Source organism: Trachypithecus francoisi, unplaced genomic scaffold, assembly GCF_009764315.1.
Source record: "Trachypithecus francoisi isolate TF-2019V2 unplaced genomic scaffold, Tfra_2.0 Lachesis_group20, whole genome shotgun sequence".
Lineage (NCBI taxonomy): Eukaryota > Metazoa > Chordata > Mammalia > Primates > Cercopithecidae > Trachypithecus > Trachypithecus francoisi.
In genome coordinates this window covers 8578540-8602245 of record NW_022681466.1, presented here as the reverse complement: position 1 = coordinate 8602245, position 23706 = coordinate 8578540, and the positions used below count along the sequence as shown (strand labels likewise).

Sequence of the window (23706 nt, the reverse complement as noted above, 5' to 3'; positions counted from 1 at the left end):
TCGCAGCACTAATCTTAAAGGCACACATCTTAGTACTTCATTAGATATTTCTAACATATTACAGTGAGACTAGAAAAGAAGTGGCATATGAAAGTAATATCTAAGGCTGGGCGTGGTGGCTCACGCCTGTAATCCCAGCACTTTGGGAGGCTGAGGCAGACAGATCACAAGGTCAGGAGTTGGAGACCAACCTGGCCTGTCTCTACTAAAAATACAAAAATTAGCCAGGCGTGGTGGCAAGCACCTGTAATTCCAGCTACTTGGGAGGCTGATGAATGAGAATCACTTGAACCTGGGAGGCGGAGGTTAAAGTGAGCTGAGACTGTCCCACTGCATTTCAGCCTGGGTGACAAGAGTGAAACTCCATCTAAAAAAAAAAAAAGAAAGGAAAGAAAGAGAAGAAAGAAAAGAAAGAAAAGAAAAGAAAGGAAAGAAAAGAAAGAAAGTAGGACAAGGGGTGGATCATGTGAGGTCAGAAGTTCCAGACCAGCCTGGCCAACACGGTGAAACCCCATCTCTGCTAAAAATACAAAAATCAGCCTGGCGTGGTGGCGTGTGCCTGTAATCCCAGCTACTAGGGAGGCTGAGACAGGAGAATCCCTTGAACCTGGGAGGCGGAGGTTGCAGTGAGCCAAGATCATGCCACTGCACTCTAGCCTAGGCGACAGAGGGAGACTGTGTCTCAAAAAAAAAAAAAAACAGAACAAAACAAAAAAAAAAATAAAACAAAAGCAAAACCACATCAAGGCATCACTTAGCTGCCTTAACTGCCACAACAACATAATCCACTCTGCAGGAGACCATACCTGGTACCCTTCCTCCTACACATGAGAAATAAGTGACAACATCTAATGAAGAACTACCCTCTAAGACAAAAAGATGCACTGTTTAAAATGGTGATCAAGCAATCCTCAGAAGCCGTATGTCAGCAGAACGTCTTCCACGGAGTGACAGATTACTCACGGTGTAGCAGCAATGCTCGTTAATGATGACCCGATTAGAAAATGTTTCATTATGAGCCTCAATGTGCAAAGTACGTTCCCGAGAATTCAGTGAGTTTTTCTGGACAAAATAAACATAATCAACTCCTGCGATCTTTAAAAAAAAAAGAAGAAGACATATAGAGAAAAAGTGTTAACTAGTAACATCCAATTGCACAGAAGCTGTAGTGTAACTTCACGTTGTCTTTGGGGGGTGCCCTCCAAGACGCCCGTTCCGCCCGCTACCTTCTTCAGCAGTCTGGGTGCATCGACATCCAGCTTGCAGCGCCTTTCAATGACATGAATAGCCCCATCTTCACTCTTGAATTCATTCACAGTGTCACTGCCCACGAACATCGGAATCAAAGGACACGTAGGGAACCTCCTTTCATAGGCCTATAAATTTAAAAACAAAAACAGCGCAAGTGAGCAAAAGACACATCCTGGTGTCCTGCCGCCGAACGCGCCCTCCCTGGAACAGCACCTCTCGGTGTACGGCAACAGGCAGCGCCACAACGGTCTGTCTTCACACCTGAAGCTTCATTAAAGAAGAAAAAGACACTCGATGTCCATGGATTGGAAGATTCAACCTAGTAAAGATCTCAATTCTCCCCACAAATAAATCATTCCTAACAAAACCGCAGCAAGATGTTTTGGTAACTATAGACGAGATTGTTTTAAAATTTATATAGAAAGACAAAGGAACTAGAACAACTAAAACAACTTTGAAAAAGATGAATAAATTGGGAGGAATCAGTCACCCTGGTATTAAGGCTTACTATACAACTACAGTAATCAAGACCGACTAGTATTAGGAGAGGGATAATTGACATACAGATCAATGGGACAAAATACAGAACCCAGAAACAGACTCAAACAAATACACCCAATGGATTTATTTTTTAGTATCTGCACCTTGTCAGGAAACACCAATTGATTTTCAACAGAGATGTAAAAGCAATGGGGGAAAGAAAGGAGGCCAGTCTTTTCCACGTTACTGGAGCAATTACACATCCATAGGCAAAAACAATAACAACAATGAATCTTGACCTAAACCTCACACCTTGTATAAAAAGTAACTCAAAGATCAGGGACTTAAATGTAAAACACAAAACTAAAACTTTTAGGAGAAAAAAGATAGAAAATATTTGGGATCCTGGGCTAAGCAAAGAATTCTTGGATGTGACACCAAAATCACAATCCATAGGAGAAAAAATAAATAAAATGAACTTCATCAAAGTTAAAAACCTCTGACCAGCTAAAAGACCCTGTTAAGGCCGGGGGCAGTGGCTCACGCTTGTAATCCCAGCACTTTGGGAAGCTGAGGCGGGCAGATCACAAGGTCAGGAGATCGAGACCATCCTGGCTACAGCCACGGTGAAACCCTGTCTCTACTAAAAACACAAAAACATAAACTGGGAGTGGTGGCGGGCACCTGTAGTCCCAGCTACTCGGGAGGCTGAGGCAGGAGAATGGCGTGAACCCAGGAGGCGGAGCTTGTAGTCAGCCAAGACGGTGCCACTGCACTCCAGCCTGGGCGACAGAGTGAGACTCCGTCTCAAAACAAAACAAAACAAAACTCGTTAAGAGGATGAAAAAACAAAGTACAAAATGGGAGGGGGTATTATAAACCACGTATCTGACAAAGGAGTAGTGCCTAGAATACATACAAAATTCTCAAAACTCAACATAAGTATAGTGAACCAGGAGAACCCTGGTTTGGACTGACCTCCTGCACCAGGCCCAGCAGACCAAACCAAAATGGAGTCCCTCTTGGTAACCTCCACACTACCAAGCCAAAAGTAAGCTGTTTATCTGACTTTCCAAGAAATCAGGAGAGAGAGAACAGCAAATCCCCCAAATGGGCCCGTCTGGGCCAGCGTGATAAGGAAGTCCCCTCTGCGTTCACCTTTGCAAGGAAAGCCACTCTGAAACCACCCGTCTGCTCGCTGTTCTCTGTGCCTGTTTCCCTCACCCCTTTTCTGTCTACAAAGCCAACTTCCTCTGCTGGGCTCATGAGAACCCTCATTCTATTTTACAGAATTCTATTTTATAGAACGAGGTGTTGCCTAATTCTGGAACCAAAAAAGCCAATTAAGATCCATACACTAACGTACACTAAATTTGCTGTGATTTTGTCTTTTGATACACAATTGAAATTTAAAAATGGTTAAGATGGTAAATTTCATGTGCTTTTACCATGATCCAAAAAAAAAAAAAAAAAAACTCAAGAGTTTAAAAAAGTCCAATTAGAAAATGGGTAAGAGACAGAAAGTGATATCTCACCTGAGAGGATACACAGATGGCAAATAAGCACACGAGAGATGTTCACTAGAGAAAAGGGCCATTAGGGAAATGCAAATTAAAATCACAAAGGAGTATCACTATACGACTATCAGAACGGCTAAAATAAAACAGTGACAACACCAAATGCTGGTTAGGATGTGGAAGAACTGAATCCCTTACACATCACTGGCAGGAATGTAAAATGGTGCAACCGCTCCAGAAAACTGGTATCTTCTTAAAACCTAAACATGCAACAGTATACAACCCAACAACTGCGCTCCTGGACATTAATCCCAGAGAAATGAGAGCTTATGTTCACACAAAACCCTACACAGAAACATTCACAGCAGCGTTCCTCATAATAGAAACTGGGAACAACCCAGAGGCGTCCTTCCTGAGCGAGGCTAAATGAACTGCCCTGCAGCCACACCACAGAACACTACTCAGCAAAAAAAGAATGAACTGTCGACACATGCGAGGAACTGGATGGATCATGGGAGAATGACGCTAAGCTAAAAAAAAAGCCTCGGCAGTTACGTACTGTATGATTCCATAACCTTCTTCAAAAGACAAAACTTTAGAAACCGAAAACAGATGAGTGGTTGCCAGGGGCTAAGGAAGGGGTGGGGGCAGGAGGGAAGCAGGTGTGGCTGTAAAAGGGCCACAAGAGAGACGCCTGGGAAACACTCTGCGCCTCGAATGTACGCACGGCAGCATCCTGTGACAGCGCACGCAGTTCTGCGAGATGTTATCACCGGGGGAAGATGAGTAAAGAACACATGAGATCTTTCACGATTATTCCTTGTGAATAATTAAATTATTCAATATTATTCCTTGTGAATAATTTACTCTGTAGCAATCCACAAAGATTACCAAACTAAAGATGTTGCAGAATTCATATTAAAACGTAATCGATCCAGAGGCCCAGGTGTGCAGATCACTTGAGCCCGGGAGTTTGAGACCAGCCTAGGCAACATAGCATAACCCCGTCTCTACAAAAAATATAAAAATTAGCCAGGTGTGGTGGTACATACCTGGAGTTCCAGCTACTCAGGAGGCTGACATGGGAGGACCACCTGAGCCCAGGGGGTGCAGGCTGCAGTGACCTGTGACTGCACCACTGTACTCTCCAGCCTGGGCAACAGAGTAAGAGTAAGACCCTGTCTCAAAAAAAAAAAAAAAAAAAAAGAAATCCAGTAGCTCATGGTGCATGTGAACAGAAAACCATAGGATATAGGGTAATAAGGCTGGGTGCGGTGGCTCACGCCTGTAATCCTAGCACTTAGGGAGGCCAAGGCAGGCAGATCATTTGATGCCAGGAGTTTGAGACCAGCCTGACCAACGTATCAAAACCCCATTTCTACCAAAAATACAAAAATTAGCAGGGCATGGTGGCACACACCTGTAATCCCAGCTACCTGGGATGCTGAGGTGGGAAAATCACTAGAACCTGGGAGGCAGAGGCTGCAGTGAGTCAAAATGGTGCCACTGCACTCCAGCCTGGGCAGCAGAGCAAGACTCCGTCTCAAAAAAAGGGGTGAGGGGGGCATAGGGTAGTAAGAATCTAGGCTGTAAGAAGGAACCTGAAAAAGGAAACCCAGTGCCTGCCCCTATGGTCAGCCTCATTATAAAGGAAGGTGCTGCAGGATGGCTCTCGCTTGACTGACAGATGTCACCCCTCTGTAAGGTTGTATGGGTTGAGCATCCCGTCTCCAAGATGCCTGGGACCAGAAAGGGCTTCTGATTTCAGATTTTTTTCGGATCTTGGGAATAGCTCTATTATATTTACTGGTCGAGCATTTCAAATCCACAGATCCGAAATCCAAAATGCTCCAATGAGAATTTCCTTTGAGCATCACGTCAGTGCTCAAAAAGTTTCTCATCTGGAGCATTTCGGACTTTGGACTTTCAGATTTGAGATGCTCAACCTGTACTAAAAAATGAGGCGGGGTAAAAACTGTGAATTCCCATCTTAAATTAATCACAAACAAAGAGTTAAGGAAGAAACCTCTGGTGTTAAAAAATATTAACGAAAATGGCACAGACGGCTTTGATTTTCCTTCTGACAAGGTACAAGTAGCTTCAGAGCATTATCATACTAAAAACACTCCCTTTCTGGCAGCAATTCCCTGATGTTTACCTTCAACAGGACTGCCCTTCTGAGTAGAAGTAATACACAGATCACAAACATTGCCAGCAAGATCCCAGAAGGACTAGAGAATCACAGGAATTCCTCCGCCTGGGTTTTGACTACAATTCCTTCAAAGTCACCCTCAGTTTTCTTGCGTGTATCTCACTTTCTCTCCACAACGTTACAAGGTTAAATCAATGTGAAAAGCACACGCTACACTCCAGCTGTCTATGTACAAGGGACCAAGCTAGGCAGTACAGGAGGGAGGGAAGGTAGTCAATAGCATCCATGATGGTCAGAAGGAAAAGCAGCTGCCAGGAGGTAGAAGAGGGAGAACATGCTCTGCATGGAGGGGCAGCGTGGGGAAAGCCTTCGAAAGAGAGGAGGCATGCATGCTGGGCCTCGAAGCGTGCCAGGGTCTGTTCACAGTCAATGAGGCGGAGAGCGTTTCCAGGAAAGAACTCAGGAGTGCGACTGCAAGGCGACCTCCAGTGGGGGCAGGGACCCAAAGCCCCCAGGGGAGGGAAGTGGTGGGAGGTGAGGCCGGGGTCGCCGTGGTGCATGACGATGAGGCATAGACCATGCCTTGCCGGGCACAGCCAGAAGGCCCTGGCCTTCCTCTCCAGGAGCTGGGACGGAGGGAGCGTGAACAGGTGGCCAGGGTCACATTTTCAGAAAATTAGTATGAGAGTCAGGCGCAGGATGGCCTGGGAAGGATGCAAAACCCACATGTGGTGGCCAATTATATGTGTTTCTTAAGTGTTCTTACTTTGGAAGTTAAAAATATATTCTTTACATTTATCTACTCTCCTACTCAAACGTATTCTGAATCCTGTTACTGCCAGAATCTTGAAAAATCACTCAGTATCTGTCTCTTCATGCACTTTATGTAAATAACACTTAGGAAGTTTAATCACCTGCTCAGATCCCACCACAGATAAGTCCCATTCAAAGGCCTAAGAATTTATTAAGTACCGAACACACGAACAATCCAGGAAAACAGGCTGGCTACCATTTGTTCTACACAGACACTGAAAACCATCTAAACTCTACTTAAAAAAAACACCAAACTGGCTTTGTACATTCCAGTACTATGACATATCAAGAAACTGAGACTTACCAAGGTTTCCAACAAAATGAATCTTTGTAAGTGACATAAAGGGCAGAGTAAGCACTTACTAAGAGGTAGCCTTAGCTAGGGTCTCTCCGATTTAAGCACGTGAACTAGGCCATTTTCAAAATACACACACCATCCTTCCAATTCTTGAAATAGAGTGGTCAGCATAAGGTGTCACCCACGCAGCCTCACCTTGAATTTTAACCACACTAAAAACGTTCCCTTCCCTGTAAAATTATCCATCTATGTAGACTCATATTTGCATAGACATTCACTCTACCTTGGCATGACCAACCAGATGGCATTTAAGGTATCCAGGCTAAAGAGCAGTTAACTCAGAAGCTGCGCTGACCTCTCCAGAGCTCTGTCAGTGTCAGGGGCAGTTAGCAAGCGCCTCCCTCACTCTCTCCACATTCTCTTCCCAGCCTGTCACTCTGCCACCAGGGTGCTAGGCTGCAGGGCAGAGACTTTTTATCCTCAGCAGAATGAGGACTTCAATGCCTAAAACAAAGTCATTGTTCAATAAACATGTTTTGAAGCATAGAATACAAGCTTACTCAATAAAAAGATAAGTCCCGCCTTTTGTTTCTGCACTCTCTTACCCTGACCCGTCTTTCAGAGATATGTTAAGGTCAGTGAATTCTGCATACGGTCAGCATATACAATTCTAACTGTGGAGGGTTCTGGAAATGAAAAGACTGCAAAAAGTAGATGCAACTTTCACCTCTGGGGTGGCTTAGGTACCAGAACCAGAGTTTTTCAGCATGAGCTACAAGCCACTCAAGTTTCTACTAAGTGTGTAAAGCAGGCCCTGAAAAACAGAAGCATTCTAATTTGATTAAAAACATCAATCTATGTCCTAGCTCCTAGCTCCTTCCACCGGAAGGGGCGAAAAGCAATGACATCTGAGTTCGTGATGAGCACACTTGGCAACCAGATCTTGATTTCCAAATAACATTCCCTATGACAAAGGAACCCGTGCTGCTTGGAGAAATGGTTGATTACGCGTCTGGAGCATGGGAAGGTCAGGATGAGGTAGAAACTTTTCCCACCAGGAGGCGAGGGAGTGCCCAGTGACAGATAGTGGGGAGGTGAGGGAGTGCCCAGTGACAGATGGGGATACGTCTAAGGGACAGAGGAACCAGCCTGAAGGGGCTCCACCCACCAAGTGTGGGATAATTTGAACACCAGAAAGAAAAAAGGTGGCAAAGCATTATAAACCACACAGTGATACTCAACAGGGGAGAAAATTTTACAGGAAAAAAAAAATCTAATAAACACAGAAGGAGTGCCAATTAGGAAATCACCATTTTCTAGCCACCAAAGTACAATAACTGATTCAGACAAGGATCATCAATGAACACTAATGAAAGGGGTTCAGAAGAGACACAGTCTCAAATTATCACCCTGCAGGTTACAGATAAATTTAACACAGGAACAAAGGTGGGTGCCTTTACAATGGAAAGATCTCATGGGCACCACCTTCACCAAATGACTGAACTGAGCCCCAGCGACAGGACAGCTGGACAGCCTGGCGTGATGCAGCAGAAGCAGACACAAACACCACAGGCTTCTGCAGCCCTCAGGACAAAGATGGTTGACCCTTAGCTAATAACCATGAGGACATCAGGCCGGATGCGGTGGCTCATGCCAGCACTTTGGGAAGCTGAGGCGGGCAGATCACCTGAGGTCAGGAGTTTGAGACCAGCCTGGCCAACACAGTGAAGCCCCATCTCTATTAAAAATACAAAAATTGGCCGGGCGCGGTGGCTCAAGCCTGTAATCCCAGCACTTTGGGAGGCCAAGACGGCCAGATCACGAGGTCAGGAGATAGAGACCATCATGGCTAACACGGTGAAACCCCGTCTCTACTAAAAAATACAAAAAACTAGCCGGACGAGGTGGCGGGCGCCTGTAGTCCCAGCTACTCGGGAGGCTGAGGCAGGAGAATGGCGTAAACCCGGGAGGCAGAGCTTGCAGTGAGCTGAGATCCGGCCACTGCACTCCAGCCCGGGCGACAGAGCGAGACTCTGTCTCAAAAAAAAAAAAAAAAAAAAAAAAAAAAAACAAAAATTAGCCAGGCATGGTGGCACATGCCTATAATCCCAGCTACTTGGGAGGAAGTCATCAGACAAACCCAAATCATGGAACATTCTACACAACCACCCTAGACGCTTAAACAAACAAACAAACAAACAAACAAAAATGTCAGTGTCTTAAAAGATAAACAGAAAAAGCAAGGAACTGTCTAGAATAAAGGCATCTAAAGAGAGAACAACCAAATGCAATGCTGCATTAGCTCTTGGATTAGAGTAAAAATAGCTATTGAAACATCTGGGGAACAACTGAGGAAATGCAACCATGCGTTTCATATTAAATAACATTTTTTATTTTGTATTTGTATTCTTCTGAGATAGCGTCTCACTCTGGTCACCCAGGCTGGAGTGCAGTGGCACAATCTTGGCTCACTGCATCTTCCGCCTCCTGGCTCAAGCGATCCTCCCACCTCAGCCTCCCAAGTAGCTGGGACCACAGGTGCACAATTCTTTGCCTGTGATAAAAATCACAGCTAGACAGAAGAATATCTACTCTTACGCAATACATGTTTCAGTATTTAGGGGTAAAGTGTCATGATATAAAGCAACTTACTTTCAAATGTTTCTACAAAATGTATGTGCACATGTGTTTGTGAAAGAGAGAGAGAGAAAGCAAATGTGGTAATTTACCTAGGGGACATGCATACATACCGGTGTTCACAGTACTTCTCTATCAACTTTTTAAAAAATGAGCATTACTCATAATAAAAAGTCTGGAAAGACATTAATAGTATGAAAAAGGTAGCTTTAGGGGAGAAAGTCCACATATAAAATAAAACCTGCTTTTATTACACAAAGTCAGAGCCTACACAGATTGGTACAAACCAAGAAACCAACCTACAGTTTTTATTGTCTTCTGTAGTAACTGATTAAATATAACACCACAACGTTTTAGATGTGAAAACGTGTACAAATTTTAGGTCTGCCCGAAGCTCTGGCCGAGGTGGTGGCAGGCCTGGTGAGCAGCACAGTGGGACAGGGCCTTCTCCCGGGGCCTCAGCACCAGCTCCAGCTCCTTGGGGCTCAGAGGAGCAGCAGCCTGGGGAGCTCATGCTTTTCAAGCACAGTCGGCAACCTGGACTTTTCTGGAAAGCTTCTCTATTTTTAAAACCCCATTTGAGCTACAGAGCCCACATCAGCAGGCCTTCACGTTTTATCTCCGCACTAAAAGAATGTGGGAAGAACCCCCTTTTCAACTCTCACCAGGTTCGAATCACGGTGCCAGAAGAGCAGCAGCAATGTCCAGGTATCCACAGTGTCATCCAGCCATTTCCTAATCCCGCCCAACATTTACCAAACACACAATCAAGAAGGGCTGAACAAAATGAACTCTCCCAGAAGTAAGTTCTTCAGAGAGGGAGAAAGGCTCTTTGAGGTATCCTTTTTAAAGGAAAAATTACTTCTGTAAGACAAATAGCTACTGTAGGCATTTGCTCACTCATTTTTACACAGCAATTGTTTCAACAATAAAAACAAAACTAGGGCCTCATCACCCTGATCCTGAGAGGATGCTCCTCCCGGGTAACTGCTTCCTCCCACCTTCCTACACCCACTCTCTTCCTCTTTCAAAAGGATTTCTGAGCCTGCAATTCGGAAGGCTGGCAACAGCACTTGCAGCTTTTAACCAACCTCTGAATGCAATTTTGACATATTAAAAGCTAGTACTGTGCTAAAGAAAGTCATATTTTTGTGAAGACATTTCAACTTGAAAATTAATGAGCTGGATGCTGCACTCCCCCAGAAAAACCCTTTTAAAAGAAATTCAACCTAAAGAGCCTACCTTTAATGTGAACTATATTCACACCCAATTTAGCCAACACACCAAGCCAGCTGTTTTCCATGCAACAACTGGGGTATTCTATAGCATCAGACCTGACCCTCAAACTCGTTTATACACAGATCTGGTTTTACCCTGGAAACAATCAGTAAGTAAAACTAACTGGCCTAAGTCTCTTTTACAAGCTGCCAGTGCTCAAAGAAACAAGTATTCCACCTATCAAGAAATGTGTCCAACTTTGTAGGCTGCATTTAAAAAAAAAAAAAAAAAAGGAAGAAAGAAAACGTGGCAAACTGACCAAAGCCCCTCAGAGTTCTAATTCTGTAATTCTCACACTATCAAAGTAACAGCTGTTTACAGAGGGGCCTACCACATGCAGGCCCTAAACTAAAAATTCTAAGGAATATAAAAGTGGAAGGCACAGGATCATGGCTTATTTACAGAGGCAAGACATAAAAACTCATAACTAGTTGCGTGGGGTGGCTCACGCCTGCAGTCCCAGCACTTTGGGAGGCTGGGGTGGGTAGATTAAACACCTGAGGTCAGGAGTTTGAGACCAGCCTGGCCAACATGGTGAGACCCCATCTCTACTAAAAATACAAAAGTAGCTGGGCGTGGTGGTGCATGACTGTAATCCCAGCTACTCAGGAGGCTGACGCTGGAGAACCACTTGAATCCGGGAGGTAGAGGATGCAGTGAGCTGAGACTGTGCCATTGCACTCCAGCCCGGGCAACAAGAGCGAAACTGTCTCAAAAACAAAAACAAATGTATAACTATATACAACAATAGAAAAAAAAGACTGAGAAAGGAGGTGATTGATACCAAATGGACTGTATTAACAAAAAAACCTGCTTAAGCTATTCAGGGGGAACCCACTTCAGGCTGGGTGGTTACAGAGGGCTTTGCTGGAGAGATGACGTCTGCAGAGGCTCTAAAGAGAAACCCAGAGAGAGACAGCAACATTCCCGGCAGGGAGAGCATCAGCAAGAGGGAGCAAGGCAGGGGCCAACTCCAGAGAAGCCTCTCAGCCCCACTCATAGAACACCAGTTTCCTCAGACGCTGGCTCAGACACAAGCGGTCACTCCATGAACAGCTTCAAGCACCACGGTCTGCCGTCGCAACTCCAAGCAAATAAACATCGAAGCTACTTCTAGACCGTAAGAGTGACAAGGAACCAGGAAGACTACACGTAATCACAATTCAGTCCTCTGTAGGCTCCTGTATCCCACCTCGTTTCCTCATCGGAAGGCTACCAAGTGAAACGACTTGTTTAGTCCACTGGTAAATCAAGGTTTCAAATTGCATGCTATTTGTGAATATGTGTTCATACCTAAACACTTGAGCCATTTCAAAGAAAAGTCAGGATCCCAGTAGTTTCAGCATACCCATCCACTTCTCCAAATACTGACAGCCCAGAGCATCCACAGCTAGATCAAAGGCCGCTTTGGCAACTGCACAATGGTACATGGCATGCACATTACCCTAGGGAAAGAAGTGCCACATCTCAACCAAAGTCACCTGCCTCAGGTACCAGTCTTCAGTGAGACAAACGCATCAAGTCACAACAGCAGACTGGTAATCTGCACTTAGATCAAACCAGAAAATAAGACTGAGGTGGGAGGATCGCAGGAGCCTAGGAGATGGAGGCTACAGTGAGCCATGACCACACCACTGCACTCCCACCTGGGTGACAGAGCCAGACCTTATCTCAAACAAAAACAAGAAAACACAATGACTATACTAAAATTAAAAACAGGCTGGGCGCGGTGGCTCACTCCTAAAATCCCAGCACTTTGGGAGGCCAAGGCGGGCAGATCACCTGAGGTCAGGAGTTAAGAGCCCAGCCTGGCCAACATCTCTACTAAAAATACAAAAATTAGCTAGGAATGGTGGCAGGCGCCTGCAGTCCCAGCTACTTGAGAGGCTGAGGCAGGAGAACCGCTTGAAACTAGGAGGCAGGGGTTGCAGTGAACCAAGATCACGCCACTGCCCTCTGACCTGGGTGACCAAGTGAGAATCCGTCTCAATAAAACAATAAAATAAAATAAAATAAAATAAAACAAAACAAAACAAAAACCTAAAAACAAATATATAGGCCAGGCGTGGTGGCTCATGTCTGTAATCCCAGTACTTTGGGAACCCCAAGGCAGGTGGATCACAAGGTCAGGAGATTGAGACCATCCTGGCTAACAAAGTGAAACCCCGTCTCTACTAAAAATACAAAAAAAATTAGCTGGGTGTGGTGGCGGGCGCCTGTGGTCCCAGCTACTCGGGAGGCTGAGGCAGGAGAATGGCGTGAACCCAGGAGGCGGAGCTTGCAGTGAGCCGAGATCGCAACACTACACTCCAGCCTGGGCAACCGAGCGAGACTCCGTCTCAAAAAAAAAAGAAAAAAGCAAAAATTTGTCATAATCCAAGACATTTCTAAGATCAAACACATACGAAGCTTAAATTATGAACTTCATCTTAGAAAACCTCAAACTCCATGGTTCTGATGATACCTTTCTCCAAAGCTAACATTTAGTATGGAAAAATAAGTTCACCCTGAAGTGCTATAAATCCAAGGAAAAAGCATCATGATAGATGTGAAGTAACCCAATAAAACAGGCTGGGTTTCTTTTCTAGGGCCTTCTCATCAAGGTATGATGATGATGAGTATCACAGAAGGCATTAATTATCACTGAAAGAACAGACGGTAAACATGCTGCTCACATACCACGCACCAAAACGTTTGCATTTCCAAGTATTTTAGCATTTTTGACCAGGAATAGGTTCTTTTTACCATCTTTCTCTCAATGCCTGCCCTCACAGTTTACCACGCAATGGTATAAAGCAGCTATGTTTACTTTTGATCAAGGAGCCATTTCAACACACATCATACTACACAACTGACAGAATGGGCCAACACCGGGAGGGCTGTGAGATATTCTGCATCAACCCATCAGAGCTTCTTCCATTCGTACACCCACTCCTTTGCTCCAAGAGTTCCAGACATGATATATATTTTTGCTAGAGGACAGGAGAAAGAAACTTCAAAATCTCTTCCGAATTCCACGTTTTCTCTTAGGAAACAGCATGGCTCTTTGAGGTATTCGTGCCACCTGGGGTGTTAAGCCTCTGTTAAGGAAAGGTCACTACATCCAGTGACTATTTGTGTGTTCCACCCTCCAGCCTACGCTGAACTTCACCTGGACTACCTTCATTTAACAGACAGAGGTCCCCAACTCCTGCTGGTCCGTGGACTGCTGAGAGCCTGGCCACACTGCCGGCGCACCTGCATTACTGCCTGAGCTCCACCTCCTGTGGCATCAGTGGCAGCATCAGACTCTCACAGGAGTGAGAGCCCTATTGTGAACTGCACATGCGAGGGATCGAGGCTGCACACTCTGTAAGCTGCACACTCCGTAAGAGAATCTAATGCCTGATGATCTGAGGTGGAAGAGTTGCATCCTGAGACCATCCCCTCCACCCCACAATCCATGGAACAACTGTCTTCCACAAACCAGTCACTGGGGCCAGAAAGGTTGGGGACCACTGCTTTAACAGAGACCTTCACATGACTTTATTAGCAGGCAACAGTGACACAATTCTAAAGGACCTGGGAAAATTACCCACAAAATTAAAAACTTCACACATAAAAAGGTTTAATTCCACAGAGAGGTCACTCATCTGATTTATCCACATTATGGTATTTTAAAACAGTGTCAAAAAAACACACAGGAGTAGGGTTTTTCTTCTGACCTCTTAAAATAATTCAAGTTGGTGAGACCCACGCTGCGTTTCCCTCTACTCTGGAAGGCCGTGTTCTTGCAGATCTGAGTGGCAGGCGGGATGCAAGTGCTATGAACCAAAATTACTGACGACAGTCTCCTCCTCCAGAGCAAGAGAAGCTGCTACTAAATACAGCTCCATCCGCTTTAAGATTTTCTGCCATAAATTTCCGTAAACCTCTGGGTCCTAGAAACAAGTGCTAGTGCGTGAACACTGCACTAAAAAAAAAAACACAAAGGAGGCGGGGAACAAAGGGGAAGAGCCACAGGTGCACAGGAGCAGGCAAGCAAACCTTAGCAAAGAACGAGGGCATTACCCACCAAACCTAATTTGACAGTTCTGTGACACCCCAACTCTGTCCCCCAGTGATAGTGGCTGTGATTTTATACTGTTCATATGACAGCCACGTGTCCTGTCAAATTTGTTCCTGGTCCACACACAAGAACTAGGTGCATGTGAATATTCCACAGTACCCAGCAGAGCATGACAGCTCCTGAGTTTTGAAGCACTGCTATAAACACAAAACAAGCACAAAACAAAAAAGTACGCTCCAAAGAGAAATAATCATCTGCTAAAACACTAGCATGTCTACATTTGGCTAAAGCAAGACTACTCTTCAGATCCAGCTTTAGATATAATGTTTTAGGAGGAGGACAGTTTCAGATTGTTCTAGTTAAACACTATTCCTTCTCTCCTTGCTGAAACTAACATATATTGCAACTAACCATAGCTAAAACTGGTTTAACAAGGTCTTCTGGAATACTTTCTCTTAAAGCACTTTTAATGTATTCTTCTTCAAGAATTTCCAGCCAAGGCTACCTGGAAACTTTTGTTAACACTACTTAATAGGCTGACATAGAGTTACTGAGCTTTCAAATGAAATTCAAAGTATAATCTAGTATGCCTGATTAACTGTATCTTTTGCATTTTAATTTAAATTAGAAAAATAAGGCCCATTATTGTTCTACTGTTTGTGACATTTCTGGAAGATCTCAAGACGGACATCTCAGGCATTAGCCTGGGGGCTCTATGTTTTAAATGTGCTCACTGTCCTGAACATAATCATCTCAGACATTCCTGACCGGCTCAGCTGGGTACATTTGTCCTTCAGCACTGTCACATGTGTTCCTTGATGTCTCAGTAACTTCCATGGTGCCTCAAGGCTAAAAAATTTACCATTTATTATTAGGTCCAAACAATTTAAAATGCATTTATGTCCTAACAACTTAGTAACCATTTGAAAACCTAATAAACTTAAGTCGAAGAAAAAATGTCTTTGCTTCATTCTTAAATAACCAGAAGTATTTCTAAGGATGTGTAATGCTGTATATTATCAAAATCCGAAGACATGTACAACACAGAGTGAACCTAGATATAAACTACAGATTCTAGTTAAAAATAACATAATTGGCCAGGCACGGGGGCTCACGCCGGGAATCCCAGCACTCTGGGAGGCCGAGGTGGGCGGATCACCTGAGGTCAGGAGTTTGAGACCACCCTGACCAACATGGAGAAAGTCCGTCTCTACTAAAAATACAAAAATTAGCCAGACATGGTGGCAGGCGCCTGTAATCCCAGCTATTCAGAAGGCTGAGGCAGGAGAATCGCTTGAACCTGGGAGGCAGAGGATGCAGTGAGCCAAGACTGCGCCACTGCACTCCAGCCTGGGCAACAGAGCAAGACTCTGTCTCAAAAACAAATGAACAAACAAAAAATCACAATTATTGTGTAAGAGACATCCAGTGGGGAAAAAAATAATGTTATCAATATTAGTTCATCAACTTTAACAAACATACTGATAGAGGCAGGAGGCAGACAAATGCCTAGGCAGACAGGAGCAGGTCCCCAGTGAAATCCAACTTTCAGTCTGGAGAGAGCCTTGGGTAAATCCTCAGATGCGACTGAGACAGTTTCCTCTGATTGATCCCAATCCTTCACCTATTTTATGTATACCTACCCTTTCCCTAATTGGTCTCCCTCCCTCCCTCCCTCCCTCCCTCCCTTCCTTTTCTTTTCTTTCTCTCTCTCTCTCTTTCTTTCTTTTTTCAAGACTGAGTTTTGCTCTTGTTGCCCAGGCTGGAGTGCAATGGCACGATCTTGGCTCACTGCAACCTCGGCCTCCTGGTTTCGAGTGATTCTCCCGCCTCAGCCTCCTGAGTAGCTGGGATGACAGGTGTGCACCAGCACGCCCAGCTAATTTTTGCCTTTTTAGTAGAGACAAGGTTTCACCATGTTGATCAGGCTGGTCTCAAACTCCTGACCTCAAGTGATCCACCTACCCTGGCCTCCCAAAGTGCTGGGATTACAGGCGTGAGCCACCACGCCCAGCCTCGTAACTGGTTTTCTACACTATCATGCCCACCTTGAGTGATGTCTTCTGTTTAACCTTTTATGCATACTCACAAACCAATCAGCACACACTCCTTATTCTGAGCCCATAAAAACCCCTGGGCTCACCCATACTGAGGTGGGAAATTAAAGAAAAATAAAATCTAAAAGAAAGAGAAATAACTTTTCCTGTATTAGGCTGACTTGTCCCAGAGGCAGCAACACGCACAGCCCAGACCCAGGAAAAGTCTTGATAATATTATCTTAATGTGCTCTGGAGACTTTCCCAGCACTCCCCCAACACAGGAAGAAGAAGAAAAAAATTTTTCTTTTGTTTTATGGAATGAGTTTATGGATTCCTGTTCTCTATAACTAGTGACTTCAAGTATTCTGTTTTATCTAAGAAATACAACGAAGGTCATGAGAAGCCTGAGTAGGCCTGAGCTACAGCTGCCCGGGCACCACACTGAAGGTTATATGATAAGCCCATGCCCAGGCAAACATAGGTAACAGACATCTGGGTTGCATAGCAACAGTTATGTGCAATCCTGAGTTATGAACTTGTTACAACTGAATTAATTGTCTTTGTCCTGCCTCTGTATCCCTGCTTTCACACCACTATGCACTTGCTTCAAGCTAGCCCACCGCCTTTTGTGAAGTGTGTATAAAAGTCAAGTGCTGTCTTTGTTCCAAGCCCAATCTTTGGATGTGAATCCGCTGGGCCCGAGTGCACTCAATAAAAGATCCTCCCGTTTTAACCCGAGGTCTCTCTCTCATCCTCCTGAATCCTGCAACAATACTAATGCCAGAGATGATTAATTCCTCTTCAAAGGGTTTAACTGTGTAACATCCTTGTTCTTTGTTCAGAAGCCCAACCTCCTTATACTCCCTTGTTTCTGGCCTGCAAACAACCCTCCTGCTCCTGTTGTGCCTTGACATGCTCAAACAAGTCTGGACATGCCTCGTACTATAACAGACAAGACTACTCCTACCCGCTCCTTCTCTTACAAATCATGCGTTTATCCTATTCAAAAAAGTTTAAGTCTTAGCCAACTGGGATCAGTTTAGATTGTACGGTCCAACCCTAGCCAAGAGGGGAAGGACACAAGGACAGGAACTGCGCTAAGGATAAAAACCCCTTCCCTCCTTTGTTTGGTGTGCTCTTGCGGTTGTAAAAGACGCAGGTGGCATCTTTCTGCAGAAGTAAACTGCCTTGCTGAGAAATCCTTTGTCTCAGTGCTAGTTTTTCTCTTCAGCACCACTTACTTGTTCCCAACAATCTGGGGGCCTGTCCAGGATTCCCATTCTCCTCTGGGGAAGGGTCTTCAGTCCCCACTCATGAGGAGACGCGTCCCACTGCCTCGCTGTGGTGGCCTCAAGGGTTAGGGATTGAGACGCACCTGGTGTGACACATAAACCCAGACTCTCGGCAACGCAGGAGAAAAAGGCCTACAAATACCACGGCGACCAGGTAACCGTGCAGAGACAAAGGTAAGAAAAACCACAAGGGCAGTAAGTATTTCCTTGGTGGTCGCGACATCCTGAAGGTTGAAAAAGTGTGTGAATGAGACACACAACTGAGTGCAAAGCGAGTGTGGAGTCTGGATCTGCGGTTCCATGGTCACCTCATATGGCTTAGGGCGGCTTGCCTGTCTTGCCTGTCAGGGCATTATACTGACCCGCCAATGCTAAGAGGGACCTGAAAATTCCCTCCAAGGAAGCAGCCAGAGAAGAAATAAGTGGAAGCGAAAGAGTGCAAGAAATCTCAAGTAAAGGGGGTTGGGCCTCTAAAGAAAGAGAGTAAGAGGCCGGGCGCGGTGGCTCACACCTGTAGTCCCAGCATTTTGGGAAGCTGAGGTGGGCAGATCACAAGGTCAGGAGTTCAAGACCAGCCTGGCCAACGTGGTGAAACCCCGACTCTACTACCAAAAAAAAAATTAGCCAGGTGAGCAGAGATTGTGCCATTGCACTCCAGCCTGGGCGACAGAGCAAGACTCCATCTTTAAAAAAAAAAAAGAAAGAAAGGGTGCAAGAAATCTCTAGTAAGAGAGGTTGAGCCCTGCAAACTCAAGAAAACACCTTCTCCAGTATGGGAAATACCCCAAGCAAGACAACAGAATTTCCCGATAGTCCCTTAGGTCTCGTGCTAAAATACTGTAAAGATAATGAAAGGACTAAAAATAAGAAGAAGCAACAAATGATAAAATACTGTTGTTTTATTTGAACTAAGGAAACTATCCTCAAACCATCAGTTTTCCGGCCACAGTTTGGGTCAAACGAGGATTGGATTTGTCAGCTTTTAATAGAGTATGTAAATAACAAGAGTCCTGTCTCTCAGGAGGAGACACACTATGCCCCGTGCTGACGGCAGGGGCCTGTCCTCCTCTACCCCCTTCAAAGCCAGTAAGAATAAGCCAGAAACTACTTCCCCTATAGAAACTAAGGCCCCCACCCCTAAGGAACCCGCATGGGATCCTTTAGACCATCTACCTCAGCGAGATACCTCTCACCTCCCTCCCCCTCAGGCAGTCGCCCTGGACCCTTCCCCCGACTCACGACTCACATTGTGCCCCCTCTTTATAATCCTAACTCTTGGAATCATTCCCAGCCTGAGGGCCCTCCTCCAGGAAGGCTTCCAAGTGAGACAGAACAATGTAGAAAGGATATTCCAAACTGCCCTTTCCCCACCACTTCTAAAGAGTCAGCTCCAACTCTCTTCCCCTTAAGGGAAGTGCCCCTCAGAGGCGGCGGCGCTGGCTTTGTCAATGCTCCATTAACTAGCTCAGACGTCCGAAACCTAAAAGGGAGCTCAAACCACTCTTAAGTGACCCTTATAGAGTGGCTGACCAGACTAATCAGTTTCTTGGACTCTCAGATATATACTTAGGCTGAGCTAATGTCTATCCTATGTATTCTCTTTTCAGGAGAAGACAGGAGCATGATTCACAGGGCTGCTATAACAATTTGGGAACGTCAGCATCCCTCAGGTCAGAATGTCCCAGCAGCTGAACAAAACTTTGCAGCCACAGATCCTCAATGGGATAATAACAATGCAGCCCACTGAAGAAATATGCAAGACCTTAGAGAACTGATAATTAAAAGAATTCAAAAATCTGTATTCCGCACCCAAAGCATTACCAAAGCTTTCTATATACAACAAGGGAAGGATGAAGGACCTACAGAGTTCTTAGAAAGACTCAAGGAGCAAATGAGAAAATATGCAGGTCTAGATTTAGAAAACCCTCTTGGGCAGGGGATGTTAAAGCTCCATTTTGTTACCAATAGTTGGCCAGACATCACAAAAAAATAAGTTATAGAAAATAGAGAACTAGAAAGATAAAGCTATAGAGCAGCTTTTGAGAGAAGCTCAAAAGGTGTATGTACGAAGAGACAAGGAAAAGGAAGAGCAAAAGGCAAGGATCATGCTATCCACCCCACAACAGAACACTCAGGGGCCAGAACCTATAAAGAAATTAAGACCCCACTTTCCAGGCCACGTAAAGGCTACGAAACAGCACAGCCAAAGAACCCAAAAGTAGGAGGGAAAAAAGGACAAAACAAATGTTTCAAGTGTGGAAAAATAGGCCACTTTAAAAAGGAACGTCCCAAACGGGAAAGAGAGAAAGAAGTCATTCCACTCATGACCTTCGGGGAAGAACGGGAGGTCAGGGGCTCCACTCTTTTGACCTCAAGTCCCACCAAGAGCCCTTGATAAATGGCTCTTGGTTTGGATCCCTCTAGGTGGGATCCAAACCCGAGCTTATCACCTTTTTCCTTGATTCAGGAGCTGCTCACTCCTCAGTTTGTTACCTTCCCCGATGTAACTTGTTCATGGGAAAAACTTTTTATTTCGGGAGTAAAAAAAGAGAGGTTTAAAGCAAAAATCTTAGAAGAAACAAATTAAATATAAGGACCACTGAGTAAATATTACACTTCTGTTAATCCCGGAGGCAGGAACAAACCTATTAGGAAGAGATTTAAAGCTAAAATTAAATCTAGGCCTCTACGTTAATCAAGAAAAATTCCTCCCCTCCCTAAATTTGCTCACTACCCTCCATAACCGGTACATCCATCCAGACGTATGGTCAAAAGGAGGAAATCGAGGCAAGTAATAAAAGAAAAAGGCGTAACAGGTACTCAGTAGTAAATGAAGATACCCTCACAGAAATAAAATTAGGAAGATTACCTAATAACTGGTCTGTACCTGGTCTGCACAAACATGTGAGTTGTGTGCATTAAATTGTCTTAAAATTTCTGCAAAACCAGGAAGCAACTATTTATACAGACTCCAAGTATGCTTTTGGAGTGGTCTACACCTTTGCAAAAATTTTAACAGAGCAAGGCCTCATTAACAGTAAAGGCCAAAACTTAGTCCACAGGGACATAATAATTCAAGTATTAGAAAATCTACAGTTGCCAGAAGAAATAGCTGTTGTTCATGTCCCAGGACATCAAAGAAATCTTTCCTTTGGAAGCCGAGGGAATAATCTTGCTGACCAAATAGCCAAGCAAGCTGCCTCTTCCCCAACGGGAACCCATTTTCCATTTAACTCCTTGTCTCCCTCCCCCAGCGCAGTCCCCATCCTTTCCCATAATGAACAAGAAAAGTTAAAGGAAATAGGAGCCAAAGAAAGCTCAGAAGAAAAATAAATATTACCAGATGGGAGGGAAATGTTGTCTAAACCTCTCATAAGAGAGATGTTGTCTCAACTCCATCAAGGAACTCACTGGGGTCCCCAGGCTATGTGTGATGCCACTCTCAGAGTTTATGGGTATATAGAAATCTATACCCTTGCTAGGAAAATTGTGGATAGTTGTATAATATGCAAAAAAAAAAAAAAACTAATAAATCAACAAATAAGAGGCAACCCCTTGGGGGAAAAAACCCAGAGTTAAGGCCATTCCAAAAAATTCAAATTCATTATACTGAAATGCCCCCAGTAGGCCATCTTAACTATTTATTAGTAATAGCAGATCATCTCACCCACTGGGTAGAGGCCATCCCTTTCCCAAACATAACAGCTAAAAATGTAGTTAAAACTTATTAAAACAGATTATACCTAGGTTTGGAATTACAGAAAACACTGATTCAGACAATAGAACCCATTTCACTGCCCTCATTATCAAAGGACTCACTCAAACACTAGGAATAAAACGGGAATATCATACACCAAGGCATCCAACCTCATCAGGAAAAGTAGAAAGAAGGAACCAAACTTTAAAAAATCATTTAACCCAACTAATTTTAAAAACCCAGCTACCTTGGACAAAATGTCTTCCTATTGCCCTGTTCAGAGTCCAAACAGCCCCCCAAAAGGACACTGGCCTCTCTCCTTATGAAATGCTTTATGGACTGCCTTACTTAAACTCTAATATTAATATCCCCACTTTTTAAACAAAGGATCAATTTCTCAAAAACTATGTGTCAGGTTTGTCTTCCACCTTTTCCTCTCTTAGGACTTAAGGCCTTTTAGCACAACTCCACCCCTTGAATTTCCAGTCCATCATCACCAGCCCAGGGATTACGTCCTCGTCAGAAGTTGGAAAGGAGAAAAACTTGAACCTACTCAGGAAGGACCTTATTTAGTACTTCTAACATCTGAAATGGCAGTCAAGACCACCAAAAAAGGTTGGACTCATCACACCCAAGTCAAAGGAGCACCATCCTCTCCAGAGTCATGGACTACCGTTCCAGGACCCACCCCAAACAGAGTAACATTAAAAAAGAAAGTTTAATCTGTCTCTTCTGCCTTATCTTCCTTTCCGCAGTTACCTCACATCTTATTATCAATATAACCAGATCTAGCTCCCCTCAAACCATTACTTTTAACACTTGTCTTGTTATGCCTTGTGGGGATCTCCAATGCCAAACACAGCTGGCCTCTTCAGAAAAGTACCTTTGCCCTTCCAGGATAAATAAAACTGCTTATAGAACTGACTTTTGCACAGACTGAGCCTGATCCTATAACTGGTCGTTCTGTGATACTTGAGGAGATGTAATGTAGACCACCAAGTATCGAGGCTGGACCTCCTCAATAGGTTGTACCTATTATATTCACTTTATATACCTAAAACCTTATATTCACTTTACCAAAGGTAAAACCCCCTCCAGTTGTCAACTCCAACAGTGTAACCCTGTCCAAATCTCTATTAATGTCCCCACTTCTACTGACACCAACCCCACTCTAGGTCACTTCTATGGCCCAGGAGCTAATATTCCTGGAAGGGACCCCACAGGATTCTTTGAAATGTGCTTCATTACTCCTCCACCCCCTTCACCTTCTTCTCCTTCTAAACCCTCTTCCAAGCAAACAGCTGTTCTCTCTGCACCCCATGACAAAACTGGGGCAATGAGGCATACAAGACTCTCTCACTGCTATTCCCCCAAGTTAAAGGCCCTGCAGGTCAGCCTCCAAGGGCCATCCGGCCTCCAGCTTCTGATGTGAATTTTACCTCGTGTCTCTCACGGCAGGGGAAAGATTAACGTCCCTCAGAGACCTCAAAGGGTGCAGTGAGACCAGGCCTTCCCAAGAGCTTGCCAGTCAAGCTGCCTTTTGTCTACTCTCGAGCAATGTCTAGTGGCACTGTGGCAAACTACTGTGAGGCACTCTGCCTAGAAACCTGGAGCAGCGCTTGAGCCCTAGTCCAACTGGCCATCCCTTTCACATTCTGAAAACGTAACAGGACAGAGGAGCGCCAAAAAAAAAAAAAAAAAAAAAGGGGGGGGTTGCCCCTCACAGGTCTTTTAACCCTCACATTTATAGAGATGCTATTGGGATCCCAGGAGGGGTACTAGATAAATTTAAAGCCCAAAACCCAACAGCTGCAGGACTCAGATTCAAATCTTCACTGTTCTGGTGGCCAAGGATGAACGAAAATGTAGATAAATTACACTTACTATAATCCACAGCGGTTTGTCAATTACACAAAAGATGCCGTTAAAGGGACAGCTGAACAATTAGGCCCCACCAGCCAAATGGCCTGGGAAAACAGAAAAGCCCTTAACAAAATGTCAGCAAAAAAAAGGCGAAGCCTGTGTCATGATTGGAGTCCAATGCTGTACTTTCATCCCTAACAACACAGCTCTGGATGGAACAATTACGAAGGCTTTACAAGGCCTTACCTCCGTATCAGATGCGTTAGCCAAAAATTCCAGAATAAAGGACCCCTTCACAAGTCTCATGGAAAAGTGGTTTGGTACACGGAAAGGGCTTATGA

At 44.5% G+C, this 23706-nt stretch overlaps 1 protein-coding gene across 1 annotated transcript in view; it reads right to left on the bottom strand.

Annotated features, from left to right (window-relative positions):
* The window catches only part of SEC14L1 (SEC14 like lipid binding 1), a 78712-nt gene that overhangs the window by 24487 nt on the left and 30519 nt on the right, over positions 1-23706 (bottom strand). The window contains exons 4-5 of the mRNA XM_033182324.1: positions 1227-1376; positions 964-1095 (exon numbers count right to left, since the gene is read on the bottom strand). Coding sequence (XP_033038215.1) covers positions 964-1095; positions 1227-1376 — 282 coding nt within the window. The remainder of the gene's footprint in view (positions 1-963; positions 1096-1226; positions 1377-23706) is intronic.